The sequence below is a fragment of the Salmo salar genome, chromosome ssa24 (genome assembly GCF_905237065.1).
Source record: "Salmo salar chromosome ssa24, Ssal_v3.1, whole genome shotgun sequence".
NCBI classification, from domain to species: domain Eukaryota; kingdom Metazoa; phylum Chordata; class Actinopteri; order Salmoniformes; family Salmonidae; genus Salmo; species Salmo salar.
Window position 1 is genome coordinate 24,084,133 of NC_059465.1, and position 15,913 is coordinate 24,100,045.

Genomic DNA, 15,913 nt, shown 5'->3' on the forward strand with positions numbered 1-15,913 from the left:
AAGTTGCACCTATCCTGACCTATCCTGAGATCGTATATAACCCAGAAGCTAACTCCACTCAGGGGGGCTCTCACTCCACCACCTGCGGGGGTGGGGCGACCAGCCTCCTTGTTATAACAAATGTTTTAATAAAAGTAATACCTTGATTAATTTTGCCTCTCCTCATTATTGACTAAGGGTATAATTTCCACCACAAAGGTGTCACACAGTGTATGAATAAAAGATAAAGACCATGTGGCTATGGGCCTGTTAATAAGTTTGTAACCACCAAATATATGAAACTTTCATTAGGTCAGAACATATGTAAAATAAACAGACCTATGTAATAATACAGATATGAAAAGCAAAACTAAAGTATCAAACTGAAGAAAGCATCAATAGAAATAAATTCAACATCAATTCTAAAATAGAATATAAAGAAAATATATTGCATAGACAACATATTTGAACATTTCAGGTATTAAAAGGCTCCTTCCATATACACTGAACAAAAATATAAATGCAACATGTAAAATGTTGGTCCCATGTTTCATGAGCTGAAATAAAAGATCCTAGAAATGTTCCATACGCACAAAAAGCTTATTTCTCTCAAATGTTGTGCACAAATTTGTTTACATCCCTGTTAGTGAGCATTTCTCCTTGGCAGAATAATCCATCCACGTGACAGGTGTGGCATATCAAAAAGCTGATTAAACAGCATGCTCCTTACAAAGTTGCACCTTGTGCTGGGGACAATAAAAGGCCACTCTAAAATATGCAGTTTTGTCACACAATATAATGCCACAGATGTCTCAAGTTTTTAGGGAGCGTGTAATTGGCATGCTGACTGCAGGAATGTCCACCAGAGCTGTTGCCAGAGAATTTAATGTTAATTTCTCTAACATAAGCTGTTTTACAGAATTTGGCAGTACGTCCAACCGGCCTCACAACCGCAGACCACGTGTAACCATGCCAGCCCAGGACCGCTACACCTGGCTTCTTCCCCTGTCGGATCGTCTGAGACCAGCCATCCGGACAGCTGATGAAAGTGAGTTTGCACAACTGAAGAATTTCTGCACAAATTGGCAGACAGTCTCAGGGAAGCTCGTCATCTTCACCAGGTCTTGGCCTGATTGCAATTCGGTGTCATAACCAACTTCAGTGGGCAAATGCTCACTTTAGATGGCCACTGGCACACTGGAGAAGTGTGCTCTTCACGAATTACACCTGGTTTCAACTTTACCGGGCAGATGGCAAAGGATCTGTATGGTGTCGTGTGGGCGAGTGGTTTGCTGATGTCAACGTTGTGAACAGAGTGCCCCATGATGGTGGGGTTATGGTATGGGCAGGCATAAGCTATGGACAACGAAGACAATTGTATTTTATCGATTGCAATTTGAATGCACAGAGAAACCGTGCCGAGATCCTGAGGCCCATTGTTGTGCCATCAATCCACTGCCATCCCCTCATGTTTCAGCAAGATAATGCACGGCTCCAAGTCGCAAGGATCTGTACACAATTCCAGTAAGTTGAAAATGTCCCAGGTCTTCCATGGCCTGCATACTCACCAGACATGTCACCCACTGAGCACGTTTGGGATGCTCTGGATCGATGTGTACGACAGCATGTTCCAGTTCCTGCCAATATCAAAGCAACTTCGCACAGCCATTGAAGAAGAGTGGGACAACATTCCACAATCAACAGCCTGATCAACTCTATGCAAAGGAAATATGTTGCGCTGGCTGCTTGAGGAAAATGGTGGTCACACCAGATACTGACTGGTTTTCTGCCCTTTCCTTTTTTTTAAGGTATCTGTGACCAACAGATACATATCTGTATTCCCATTCATGTGAAATTCATAGATTAGGGCCTAATTCATTCATTTCAATTTACTGATTTCCTTGTAAGAACTGTAACTCAGTAAAACCTTTGAAATTGTTGTGTTTATATTTTTGGTCAGTGTACATTATTAAGTACATACATTCCAGTACTGGAATAATATCCAGTAAGTTCTAGAAAAAGGGATGGGGAAGAGAAGACAGAACAGATCTAGCATTCAATCATCCTCTACATTACAATGAAATACAGTATGCTCCTATTTGTGACTCAATATCAGAGGTTGCTGTTCTACATGTTGCCTGTTGATACTGTAGTAAATGGGATGAGAAGCATATACTGTCTGCACAATCACATTTTGTCTGAGGCATAATCAGAGCCATGTTTTTGCTATAGCTACAGTAGCTCTATATTGACAGTTGGAAGACTATCTATATCCAGAGTCAGTGACCAACAGTCTGGAAGACTAATAACCAGCTGCCTTGCCCATCTTTCTGGAATCTGAAACGGCTTGGATGCAACCGATGTCCTTCTCTACAGCATTGACCACATTGTAGAAGTACTTTGGAACTTCCACTGTGTGCCCAAAATTCTTCAGATCCTCCACCACAGCCTTAGGGAGAGAGGAACAAAGTGCCACGAACAGGAGGACAGACACACTGAAGTATGAGCACAATGTATACGGAAACCTGTGAATACTACCCCTTCAGATGTGTAAATCTGTGAAAGACCAACAATATTCTTCAGAAACATAACTGAATACTTCTTTAATTGTTGAGTGCTCATGATGTGTGGTGTTACCTTGTCAAAGTCAGGTTCAAACTTCAGTGCATTTTTGGAATCCACAAACACAACGGGGGCAGCGATGGCCTCCTCCAGACTCTTCCCAAACCACAGGTGGTTCATGAGGGTCTGGGAGAGAGACAGATATACGAGACCATGAGGAGGAAGACTGCTAATACTGTGCCTGTATGTGGACTGAAAGTGAATGTTAACATGGTGGTGTGTTTAAGGTACAGAGTGTTTTCGAAAACAAACAGTAAAGTATTGGTCACACAGTCGATTTATGAACATTAGGTGAGTGTTGGTGTTATTCAGGTATTTGTTATTTGCTTACACAAAGTGTATGTTGATCAAATATTGTTGTTACCATGGTCACTTACCAAGGCCATCCCTGTGGTGATCATGCTGCCACCTGACCCGCCAATCACCAGAGTCTTATACTTGGACTGCAGGACAACAGGGGACATGGAGGAGGGAGGCTGCTCACCTGCAAGCCAAACCATAAAACAAATCATCAAGGAGAGGCTACAAAAGCAATCGAAATGTCCAAGAAACTATCAGTTTATTTTACAGCCACCCTTACAAACACTCAGGAAATATTTTTGGGGGTCACATTACCTGCAACAATGTGATCTGCCTTCCCACAGAAATCTGCCAACTCATTATTGAGGATGACACCAGTTTTAGGGGAGAACACTCTGGATCCAAACCTGAGTGAAGGGAAAGATATTTGACAAGTCATTGTGTGTATTGTGAATGTTACATGGTTATACATAGCTAATGACAATTATACATTGCTGACAATTATACATTGCTGACATAGCCCTAATGATGATTATTGTTATGATTCTACACAGTGAATAATATTTGACTTACATGTGATTGATAGTGCTGGTAACAGAGACGGCAGTTCCATCCTCAGCCATCACAGACACATGTGTGGTGCCCATGGTGTCCAGGTATGGAGTGATGTTGTAGTACTGAGCATCATGGGTCTCATTACTGCTGATCATGGCCCTGAAGTGGTCAGCAAACTGCTGCTCAGTGAACTTCAATGCTCTCTGGACAAAATAAGTAAATGGACCTTGATTAGGCATGTTGGAGTTACAGTATATATTACATTACAGTAGCAACTCCCTACTTAGCCACTTCCCATTTCACCCTCCTAACTTATCATGCAGAATGCATGTTTTGCTGTTTTGTGTTGTTTTGTGTGTGAGTGATTTGAAAAGCATGTGTTTTGCCCTGGGGCGTGGCTGCAGACGCCTGTGACCCCATGGAGTTAGACACCTATGAGTATACAGCCATGTCTCAGGTCTAGCAGGTTTGCAGAGATGAGACATCTTTTGAACAATTTGTGAAAGAAACCCAGGAATATCTGATCATGGTAGGGATGGAAAGTCATTTCAGACTGGAGCACAGCTAAGCTGGCATCAGTAATAGCTGATGCTGCACCCTCCATAATTATCCCTTGTGGCTCAACATGACCCTGAGAGTACCCTGTTGGGATAAAACAGCACTTAGATCATTAAAGACTTACGACTTACGAGCACCCAGGTCTTGACCTATAATATGTCATGATTTCCTATACGCCTGGAGTCTTGTGGAACTTACTGGTTCTGAGTTGAAGTGTGGATCACGGATGTACTTCCTCAGTCCGTTAGAAAATTTGCAAGCTTCGATGTAGCGTTGATAGGTGAGAGTCTTTTGTTTTCCCATCAGAGAAGCTGAGTTTAGGGTGTATTCTATAGACAAAGACATAAGGAAAATGTAATAAGGAGGTGGGTTTCCTGCCAGTTTTCTGGTCTCCAGGATGCTTTCAATCTTAAACGTTTTATAATCAATTTCAGTTAACCCAAATACTGTATCAATAAGCTAACGATTACTTATATGCTCTAAATAAGAGCATGTCAGTGTTATATGGGGTCCATCTTAAAATGAAAAAATTATTATTATTCAAGTCCAACCTTTCATGATGTTGAGGATGAAGCTGAGGATAGCGCCTCCTGATGGGGGTGGGGGGAAGTGCATCTGGTACTCTCCTAGAGGAATGGTCCATGCATCTGTCACAGTCACTTTAAACAATTCCAGGTCCTTCATGGATAGTGTTCCACCTAAAATACAGTTACAAGACAGCAAAAACATTAATTGAAATATATTGATGAGTTAATCAGCACTCCAAATGCCTATACATACCACAGGCACATTATAGTTTGGGTGTGATCAATGTGAATGCATTAGAGACTTACAGCTTCCTTGTAATTAAATATATTTGCTGTAAAGCAATGCCACAATCAGGGAGAGGTGATTATCAATAATGGAACTTGGTGTACCTGCTTCTTTTATGTCGCTGATTAAATCCTCTGCTACTTTTCCAGTGTAAAAAGCATCTGCCCCTTGGTTTGCAATGATCTCCAATGTGTCAGCCAATTTTTCAAACTTCACAGTGTCTCCAACCTTCAGCAGGTTTCCATCCTTATCTAGAAACAACTGACTACAGCTCAAATATTATTTTCTTGCAATGTGGTGACAGAATGATGGCTTGACATTTGATCTCTTGAAAAACTTTTCATATTATACATCCACACATCTGGGACTCATCATACTGTTTTATTGTCTCACTCTAGGGTGGGCTTTATGAGTTGGATTCCTCCAGTTATCTAGGGTCAACGTGGCTCTTACCATAATGGTAAGGTCTTTAAGATCAGGGTGGTTCTTACCGTACTGGTAGGGTCTCATCCGTGTTGATCAGTGGGATAAAGCGGCCCAGGACCTGGGGTACAGGGAAACCCTCTCTGGCCAGCTTGATGGTGGGATGGAAGAGGCTGGCCCATGGGAGTTTCCCAAACAACCTGTGGGCCTGCTCATACCCACGGATCTCTCCAGGGACACCAATCCATTGGCTGCCTGGAACCAGGAGTGGGGGTGGGGAAAATCAGACTTTTTTATTTTTTCTCGCTCTCTATCCGAAACTGTCTTTGGTCACAGTCACGGTATCTTTTATATGCCTGAGTTTGCTATCACATACTGATTATAGCTTGTTTGTCCGCTTTCATATGTATAAGTAAATCTGGTGTTGTTTAACTTTTAACAACGTTTCTGAAAAATAAACTTTGAATGGAGTAAACATTGTTTAAGCCTTTCATGAGTTGATTTCCTTTAGGGATTTTGCTAAGCCATTACATTTAGACTGGTATGGTAATACATATAATCTTTTGCGGAAGATTTCTCTTTTTGTGTTTACAAATGAAGATGAACATTTTCAATAAAGTTTATGTTAATTTATAGTATATATAACAACCTGATTTGTGGTATTAAAAACAAAGCCAACTGACTGGCTGTTCACTGTGTGTGCTCTTGGCTTACATCACATAGCAACATGCTGCTTAAAGGTCCACGGGAACCCTTTTGTCTTGTTTAGTGCGTTTATAATCTCATTTTATTGAAAAGGGGAGAAATCAAAAGGAAGCAGCAAAACCATCTGCCTCACAGTGTGAGGAGAACCAGAAGCAGGCTGGCATTAACCAAGGAATGAAAATCCTTGCTTATAAACCAGCATAGTCGGCTTGTCGCTTGACAGACAGCTTTAATCAGCTAGATCAAGCTGCCCCAGGATTACTGGAGTTCAACAGAATTCCCACCTTGATGCCAACAGGAAAGAAAGCTCGAACAACAAGAAAAACAGCTCGCATCGTAAAGCGGAAGGACATGCTTTTTGACTACAAAAACAAGTCAAGTAAGACAAAGTTCATGTTCACTCATTTTCACTACAAATACCTGTCATCATTTGGAAGGTGTGTGGGCATCCACTCAGTAGATCAGGATTAAACTTCTGAGGGACAGTCTCTCTTGAATTGATGATTTTAACCTTGCCTTTGAAATAAACAAATGTACATGACATGAAAGTGTTTATCCCCTCTCTGTGACTTTAATATTTGGATGTATGTGTGGTATCTCATAGTAGGGGGATGAGGTGTTCTTACCGCTACTGTCCATCACCGTGAATATGGACCCCCCGCCAATGCCCATACTTTGTGGGTTTATGACAGAGGTGCACAGTAATGCAGCAATGGCTCCATCTACTGCTGATCCTCCTCTCTGCAAGATATCTCTGGATGGGGGATTACATAGCATGTAGTGAGCCTGGCTATTTGTCTGTCTCGATGTGGACTGTGCAATAATACTAAGAACCATTAGACTAGCATTAAATTAATCTGATAGCTTCAAACCCCACTGTAGATGTATAACCTCAGTAAAATCAGATAAGTACTGGATATATACTGTAGCTATCAATGCAAATGCATGTTCATTTCATTTCTTAAAGGTCAGACAATACATAGATACACAAAAAGGTAGTTGCATAGCTGGAATTGTGTCAGCGATTATGTAGTTGATAACTGAATTGTTTCAATGAGCACTTTGTATCATCTGGTAGGCTGTTTGATTCAGTGTCCTCTGTCTCTGTCCAACCCTGTGTGGATGAACCAGCGAGAGCTGGTCAAACCTTTAGCTTTTTGCCATTCTCAGTGCAGGTGGTACATAAGGCCCTGAAATCCTTAGATCAGAGAAATCCTGCAGGTCCTGATCTTCTTGATCCCTGCTTTTTAAATCTGGCAGCTGATGTCATAGCTGAACCACTTACATATCTGTTCAATCTAACCCTGGAATGTAATGAAATTCCAAAGATCTGGAAATCAGCATTTGTCCTACCACTTTTAAAAGGGGGAGATCCAACTCTTTTAAATAATTATAGGCCAGTCTCAAAGCTGTCACCCCTGGTGAAAATACTTGAAACACTTGTGAATGAACAGTTAAAATAGTTTTTATATACTAACTCTATTTTATCAATGTACCAATCGGGCTCCAGGAAGAAGCATAGCACAATTACAGCAGCCATGACGGTTTTAAATGATATCACTGAAGCCCTTGACAAAAAAACAGCACTGTGTCTCACTTTTTATTGATCTCTCTAAGGGTTTTGATACAGTTCATCATGCTATACTGAGGCAGAGATTGTCAAGTGTAGGTCTTTCGGAGCATGCAGTTGCATGGTTTGCTAACTATCTGTCTAATAGAACTCAGTGCACTCAATTTGATGAGCTCATGTCTGTTAAATTGTCTGTCTGTAATGATGTGCCCCAGGGCTCTGTACTTGGTCCCCTCTTATTCACGATTTATATAAATAATTTAGACAAAAATGTGCAAAATGCTCAACTTCACTTTTATGCTGATGATACTGTTATTAATTGTTGTGCCTCATCTCTCACAAAAGCTTTCCAGAACTTGCAAACTGCTTTTCAACATACCTTGTGTCAATTGAAGCTTATCCTCAATACTGACAAAACTAATCAAATGGTTTTCTAAAGCAAGAAATATATCTCTGACCCTTTCACCCATTACTACCTGTCAGGGCAATGAGATTGAGACTGTAAGCTCATATAAATATCTTGGAATTTTAATTGATGATGGCCTCTCTTTTAAATTGCATATTCAACAACTTTCAAAAAAATTGAAGCTGAAATTGGGACTTTATTTTAGGAATAAGGCCTGTTTTTCTTTTGAAGCCAGAAGGAGGCTAGTATCAGCTACATTTATGGCTTTACTAGACTATGGGGATATTTTATATATGAATGCTTCCGCTCAGTGTTTGAGATCAATTGACACCCTTTACCATGGCACTTTGAGATTTATTTTAAATTGCAAAACCCTTACGCACCACTGCACTTTATATACCAGGGTTGGCTGGCCTTCTCTAGTCACTCGTAGGCTCAGTCACTGGTATACTTTTATTTACAAAGCCATTTTGGGTTTACTACCTTTTTATTTGGGCATTTTTATTGTTCAGAAATGTGATGGGTACTCTCTTCGTTCGCAGGACTTTATCCTGCTAACTGTTCCAAATGTCAGAACTGAATTTGGTAAAAAAGGGCTTTTATGTACTCTGCTCCATCGGCTTGGAACGCCTTACAAAATACTTTTAAACTGGAAGAACTTGTCCAGATTTGGTGTTTTTAAATCACTGATGAATGATCTTGAGACTGATTCCCTGACCTGTCAATGTTTTTAATTTGCTGTTTTATGATTTTGTTATACTCTTGTGAATTCTATGGTTTTTACTAGATTACTTGTAGTTTTTCATGTTGTCTGTCTGTAATTTTTGTAATGACTTGGCGCTGCCTATCTTGGCCAGGACTCTCTTGAAAAATGAGATTTCAAATCTCAATGAGCCCTTCCTGGTTAAATAAAGGTAAAATAAAATAAAAACTGCCTATTTACATTTCTCAACAATGGGTACTATCTAATAGGCTACATACCAGTGCAGATGAGAGGGTAGAAGGAGGCCACATTTTTCATTAAACTGGTAGGCAAGGTAGGCAGTAAATCCTAACGTATGAATAACCAAAGTTAGTGATTAGGGTTAAACTTTATCTACTCAAGACTAAATGTGGCCCTGCGCGGCTACGCGCGTGACGAACGCACATACATATCCGCACCGGACAGCTCCTTTTCTCGGCTATTTAACAGTGAGTGACATTGCCTGTGTTAGAGACTGAGGAACTGTTTCGACTTTAAGGATTGTCCATTCCTAACATTTGATTAAGTCTAAATTATACGCTCTATGCGACTGTGCCATTTTTGTTTTTGGAAAACTTGACCATAATAAGTTTGTCAAATAAATAAATACCAGTTATACCACCTTTGCAATACTATAATCCACTGTAGCCTACCTAGGGGTAAACGGATAAGCAGTAAGCACTTACCGTCCAATCTTTGAGCATGTTTCCGAGTCTGCGGCTACAGCTGCGCTTCTAAAGACCCCTTCCGTAGAATGTTGCTTGGCGAATGCAGTGCATAAGATAATTATCCCAATCGCGCTCACTAGCGTTAAAGCTATACACGTGTATATTCTTGCTTTAGATCTGGCCATTACTTGTTTTTTTAGTCCACTCTTATAATTGCGGCGGCGTCCAAAACTTTTGTCACCATGTCCTTATTCCGAACGCAGATGGACAGGCAAACTCCTCCTCTTTGACATTGTTCATTGGAGTCACAGGAGAAGATGTTTAGGATAAAACTCGTAGGTTGTTAAGTCATACCCATGTCAGCAATGCTCTGGTCCAATGTAGGTAGTGTCATAGCATAATGCGTGGGCGGAGCCCAAAGGAATTATGGAACAGTGGCTCATGTTATCATACCTGGGGGAACTGTGCACCACCTTGCAATTATGGGCAGTTAGGCTATGTTTAAGACAGTTGCTGTATAGCCTAAATGGCCAACATTACGCGTAGGTATAGTTTAACGACAGTAGGAAAAACAATAACTATGGGTTTATACTGCTAACCACCTCTGCACAGATTACCACCAGCGATTCCTTCAAGTATTAGCCCAGAGCCGGCCCTAGCTTTTTGGTGGCTCTAAGTGAGATTTAGTTGGGGGCCCCGTCATACCCAATATTGTCCCCTGGCCAAATAGTGTCCCCCTCTACTTCACAATGGGATTCGATAAACTATTAGCGTCGTTGCTATATCAACGCTGTGATGACCTAATGATTAGAATTTTGGAGATCATTTTGGCCTAAATGACGTTCGTTTCATCATCGCTATGCAAATAAGGCAGGTTTCCGCGACCATTCCGCTGTTTAAAAAACTCTTAAAGGATCCGACCCTTTTTTTCAAATGTTGCCTAAAACGACATACCCAAATCTAACTGCCTGTAGCTCAGGACCTGAAGCAAGGATATGCATATTCTTGATACCATTTGAAAGGAAACACTTTGAAGTTTGAGGAAATGTGAAATTAATGTAGGAAAATATAACACAGATCTGGTAAAAGATAATAAAAAGAAGAAAACATGCAGTTTTTTTGTACCATCCTCTTTGAAATGCAAGAGAAAGGCCATAATGTATTATTCCAGCCCAGGCACAGTTTAGATTTTGGCCACTAGATGACAGCAGTGTATGTGCACAGTTTTAGACTGATCCAATGAACCATTGCATATCTGTTCAGAATGTTGTATCAAGACGGCCCAAATGTGCCTAATTGGTTTATTAATACATTTTCAAGTTCAGAATTGTGCACTCTCCTCAAACAATAGCATGGTCTTCTTTCACTGAATAGCTACTGTAACTTGGACAGTGCAGTTATGTTAACAAGAATTTAAGCTTTCTTGTAAACTTTCCATGTCTTAAACATTGCTACGTTTCGGAAATGGCAAAGAAAACGTGTAATTTGTTTGACACATTAAAGTTACATACCTTACAGATCACAAACTCAGCTAATTTCCACTCCATTCATATGCAAATCGATTTGATTCATACACTGGTTTGTCTGGCTGTCATGTTTTTATTTTAACCTGCCTTTCACTTATCTACACTGAAATAATATAATTTCAGTAGTCTTCTGTTATGATTAAAAAAAAATCTGTGTCTTGCATAGCTCATTAGTACACCCTTGTGGTTGAATATATATGTATCTATTGTAGGTCCTAGGAAACAACAATGAATAATGTGGAGCAAATAAATACAATCAAAAGATAACTTACAATAATGAACACCTTGTGAAACAGCTGTGAAAACCTACCAGGCAATATTTAAGATTTTAATACCTCAACTTTGATCGTTTTTGGTACAATTGTGTTAATCTGTGTATCTCACATACTATGTGCTCAGTATGATATAGCAAGAAAGCTTTCTTAGCGGATAATGACAACATGTCAACAACTGTAGCTGTAGATGATGCAATGAAAAGTTGGAGGGTGGTTGGTAATGAAGGACATCAGGTAGATCCACGTATGGGTGTTGGGCAGAACCCCTAGGTCCTGGAGAACAGGAGCAGAGTTAAAGGGAACAGGGTAGGAGACAGAGACGTAAACAAGCAAACACACAGGTTACACTTTACTGTGAGAAAATGTTATGGATTAGTGCAGTGTTATAAGTGGGAGATATGTACTTTTCAACACTACCTCATGCTGGTTCCCCTCGACTCAGAGCACAGAGAATCAGACTGATCCGAACTCACTGGTTCTGGTGGACGAGATTCCTCATGGGGGTCAGGTGTTGAAGATGTCCACCATCGCCTTGGAGGTGGCCTCGCAAGTCTCGTCCTTGATGGGTATCACACAAAACGAAATTCATAATATAACAGATATAATAGAATGTGATTGAAAAACAAAAGGTTATTTGACTTGCCCAGCTGTCCACCTCCTTGACAATTCCCCGTCAGAAGAAGCATAGGTTGGTTTTGCCAATCATGCGCTTCACTCTGAAATGGCCAGCATGCATCTCGGTCAGCACGGCCTTCTCAGTAAAAATCACCCTCCTGTGTAGCTTTCCATCCTTCCTCGGTAGGTAGATATGATTGCCTAACAAGTTGGAAGAGAAGAGTTGTTGAAATAAGTCTAAGTATATTTGCACTGCTGTCTTTCTCTCTTTGTTACTCTCTCCCCATCACTCTCTCTGTCTGTCTTCTACGCTCTTCTCAGCTCTCTCTCTTCCCCCCCCCCACCCCTCTAGCAAAGACACCTAGTTAAGGGCATTTGGAATTACCATAATTGCTGACACCTATCCATTTGATTGATCAGGTTTAACTTATAGCTATAAATATAAGAAATATAACTATTACAGTGGAGGCTGCTGAGGGGAGGACGGCTCATAATAATGACTGGAATGGAGTCAATTGAATGGTAACAACCACATGGAAACCACGTGTTTGATACCATTCCATTTACTCCATATTATGAGCCATCCTCCCCTCAGCAGCATCCACTGAACTATATGTATAGCTAGCAACTAGCTAACATTAGATGGAAAATGGTTGTTGAAAAATGGTTGTACATAGGTAAATCCGTCCAGTTATCTGCTTAACGTTAGCCTGAACTGTGAATTTCTCAGAATGTTGCACCTCTTGTCGAGATCAGTGTATCACTTTGCAGGTAAGACCCAGATGCAGTCAATGTCGAAGTAATTAATCGACCAGGGGCAGGAAAAAGGCATGTCAAGGGCAGGCAGAGATCAGTAATCCAGATAGGTGGGGCAAAGGTACAGGACAGCAGGCAGGCTCAGGGTCAGGGCAGGCAAAAGGGTCAGTAATCCAGATAGGTGGGGCAAAGGTACAGGACAGCAGGCAGGCTCAGGGTCAGGGCAGGCAAAAGGGTCAGTAATCCAGATAGGTGGGGCAAAGGTACAGGACAGCAGGCAGGCTCAGGGTCAGGGCAGGCAGAATGGTCAATAATCTAGAAAGGTGGGGCAAAGGTACAGGACGACAGGCAGGCTCAGGGTCAGGGCAGGCAGAATGGTCATCACCGGGAAAACTAGGAAACAGAAACAATGGAGATATGAGCAGAGGGAAAAACGCTGGTAGGGTTGACGAAACAAAACGACCTGGCAACAGACAAACAGAGAACACAGGTATAAATACACAGGGGATAATGGGGAAGATGGGCGACACCTGGAGGGGTGTGGAGACAATCACAAAGACAGGTGAAACAGATCAGGGTGTGACAGTACCCCCACCCCCCCTCTAGGGGCGCCACCTGGCATCCTACCTGGTCGCATACCTGGTTGACTGGGGTGCCGGCGTTGGAAATCCGTGATGAGGCCTGGGTCCAGGATGTCCCTGGCGGGGACCCAGCACCTCTCCTCCCAGTCAACCAGGTACTGGAACCCCCTGCCCTGAGGTCAAACATTCAGGAGACGCCTGACAGTGTACGCCGGTTGGCCGTCGATGAGACAGGGGAGAGGGGTTGGCCTGGAAACAGGAGACAAAGGGCTGTGAGACATGGGTTTAACTCTGGACACACGAAAGGTAGGATGTATACAAAGGGTACAGGGCAACAGAAGACAAACAGCAGAGGGGTTAATGACTTTGGAGATGGGAAATGGGCCAATAAACCGGGGGGAGAGTTTGCAGGATTCCACCCGGAGGGGCAGATCCCAGGTAGACAGTCATACCTTCTGCCCTAGCCGATACCAGGGAGCCGGGGTCCGGTGGCAATCTGCTTGTCGTCGATACCTGGAGGTGGTCTTGAGGAGGGCCGATCGGGCTCTCCTCCAGGTACGATGACAGAGGCGGACAAACATTTGGGCAGAAGGTATGCCGACCTCTTCTTCCTACTCAGGAAAGAGTGGGGGATGATACTCCAGGGAACACTCAAAAGGTGATAGGCCCGTGGCAGAGCAGGGAAGAGTTGCGGGCGTATTCGACCCACACAAGCTGCTGTCTCCAGGTGGTGGGGTTGACAGAGACCAGGCAGTGCAGAGTAGACTCTAGGTCCTGGTTGGCTCGCTCTGACTGGCCGTTGGACTGGGGGTGGAACCCGGAGGACAGGCTGGCTGACGACCCAATGAGGGTGCAGAACGCCTTCCAGACCTGGGACGAGAACTGAGGACCCCGGTCGGAGACCATGTTCTGTGCACAAACCGTTTAAGTGGCGACGAACGCTGGCACGTCAAGGACCATGGTAGGCCACCAAAAGCATTGTCACACAAAAGCCAGGGTCCGACGGGAGCCTGGGTGGCAGGCAAGCCTGAAGGAGTGGGCCACTCCAGGACATCCGGTTATCAGGGCCCCCCCGGGGTTCGGCTGGGAACACTGCGCCTCACGGACCTGCTTCCCTATTCCCCAGCTGAGTGCCATTGCCAGGCACGAAGTGGGAAGGACGGTCTCGGGTTCTGCGGTAGTAGTCGTGGGGCTATAGCGGTGTGACAGCACATCCGGCTTGACAGTCTTGGATCCCGGCCATTACGAGAGGGAGAAGTTGAAACATGCGAACAGCAGGGCCCATCTAGCTTGCCTGGAATTGAGCCACTTGGTGGTGCGGAGATACTCCAGGTTCTTGTGGTTGGTCCACACGATGAACGGATGTTCCGCCCCCTCCAGACAGTGCTTCCATTCCTCCAATGCCATCCTTACCGTGAGAAGCTCACGATTCCCCACATCGTAGTTCTTCTCCGTGGCGTTGAGGCGATGGAAGAAGAAGGCGCAGGGATGTAGCTTGAGGTCCAGGGCAGAACACTGGGACAGGACAGCCCCCACTCCGACATCCGAAGCATCGGCCTCCACCACGAATTGACGGGATGGGTCAGATGAACCAAGATGGGAGGTGAAGTGATGTTTGAGGTCCCGGAATGTCCGGTCAGCAGCTGGAGACCACATGAACGGAACCTTGGGCGAGGTGAGTGCTGACAGGGGGGAAGCTAGGGTGCTGTAACCCCAAATAAAGCGGCAATAGAAGTTGGCGAACCCCAGGAAACGTTGCAGCTGCACCCTGGAAGTAGGCTGGGGCCAATCCACCACTGCTCTCACCTTCCCGGGATCCATTTGTGCACTCCCTGCAGCGATGATTTAACCCAGAAAAGGGATGGTGGAGCGATGGAACTCGCACTTCTCTGCTTTTACAAACAGCTGGTTCTCCAGGAGGCTATGGAGATCATGTCGGACGTGAAACACATGTGCTTGGGTGGAGTGGGAGAAGACGAGGATGTCATCGAGGTAGACAAAGACAAACCGGTTCAACATGTCGCGGAGAACATCATTAACCAGAGCCTGGAACACAGCAGGGGCATTGGTAAGGCCAAAGGGCATGACCATATGCTCGTAGTGACCGCTGGCCGTGTTGAAGGCTTCCACTCATCCCGTTCTCCTATCTGCACCAGGTGGTAGGCCTTCCGTAGATCCAGCTTGGAAAACACGGTGGCCCCCTGGAACAGCTCGAAGGCTGAGGAGATGAGGGGTAGCGGGTAGCGGTTTTTCACCGTTATGTCATTGAGACCCCGGCAGTCGATGCACGGGCACAGGATCTTGCCCTTCTTCTCCATTGAACCATGCGCCGGTGGGAGAGGAAGAAGGACGGATGAATCCTGCAGCTAGGGAGTCCCCAATGTAAGTCTCCATCGCCTTGGTCTCTGGTCCCGACAGAGATTAGTCATCCCCGGGGTGGAGTAGTGCTAGGGAGAAGGCCAATCCCGCAGTCATATGGTCGGTGCGGGGGAAGCAAAGTGGCCCGGAGGTCCTGGTACTCCGCGGGAATGGCGGAGAGGTCCGGGGCAACTTCCGAGGCCCCAGGAAGACGTCCCGGGGAAAGCTGTGCTGACTTCAGGCAATGGGTGTGGCAGAACAGGCTCCAGCCCATGATGGCACCAGTAGACCAGTTAATGAGGGGATTGTGTCGCTGGAGCCAGGAGAATCCCAATACCACGGGAATCTGAGGAGACTAAATGAGCAGGAACGGGATAGCCTCGCTGTGGTTCCCTGACACACGTAGGTTGATGGGAGTGTTGTTCTGGGTGACCCGGCCTATAGAGCGCCCATCCAGTGCT

General features: G+C 44.1%; 1 protein-coding gene across 1 annotated transcript; it reads right to left on the reverse strand.

Moving 5' to 3' along the window:
• Window positions 1-1,903: 1,903 nt before the first annotated feature.
• On the reverse strand, window positions 1,904-9,976 carry LOC106585500 (glutathione hydrolase 5 proenzyme). Its single transcript, XM_014171776.2, has 12 exons — window positions 9,360-9,976; window positions 6,582-6,709; window positions 6,376-6,471; window positions 5,319-5,505; window positions 4,932-5,092; window positions 4,566-4,712; window positions 4,213-4,343; window positions 3,475-3,659; window positions 3,217-3,308; window positions 2,979-3,085; window positions 2,617-2,727; window positions 1,904-2,428 (listed from the first exon to the last, which is right to left on the reverse strand). The coding sequence occupies exons 1-12, from the start codon at window positions 9,524-9,526 to the stop codon at window positions 2,282-2,284; spliced, it is 1,659 nt and encodes a 552-aa protein (XP_014027251.1). The 5' UTR covers window positions 9,527-9,976; the 3' UTR covers window positions 1,904-2,281.
• Between the last annotated feature and the right edge of the window lie 5,937 nt (window positions 9,977-15,913).

What these genes read in the sequence shown, in the direction of transcription:
- LOC106585500 (XM_014171776.2), bottom strand. Translation starts at nt 9,526, where the DNA reads ATGGCCAGATCTAAAGCAAGAATATACACGTGTATAGCTTTAACGCTA. An exon ending in GATGAGACCCTACCAGTACG is followed by an intron (nt 5,093 to 5,318) that starts GTAAGAACCACC and finishes TTTGAGCTGTAG; the next exon opens with TCAGTTGTTTCTAGATAAGG. An exon ending in TTGAACCTGACTTTGACAAG is followed by an intron (nt 2,429 to 2,616) that starts GTAACACCACAC and finishes TCTCTCCCTAAG; the next exon opens with GCTGTGGTGGAGGATCTGAA.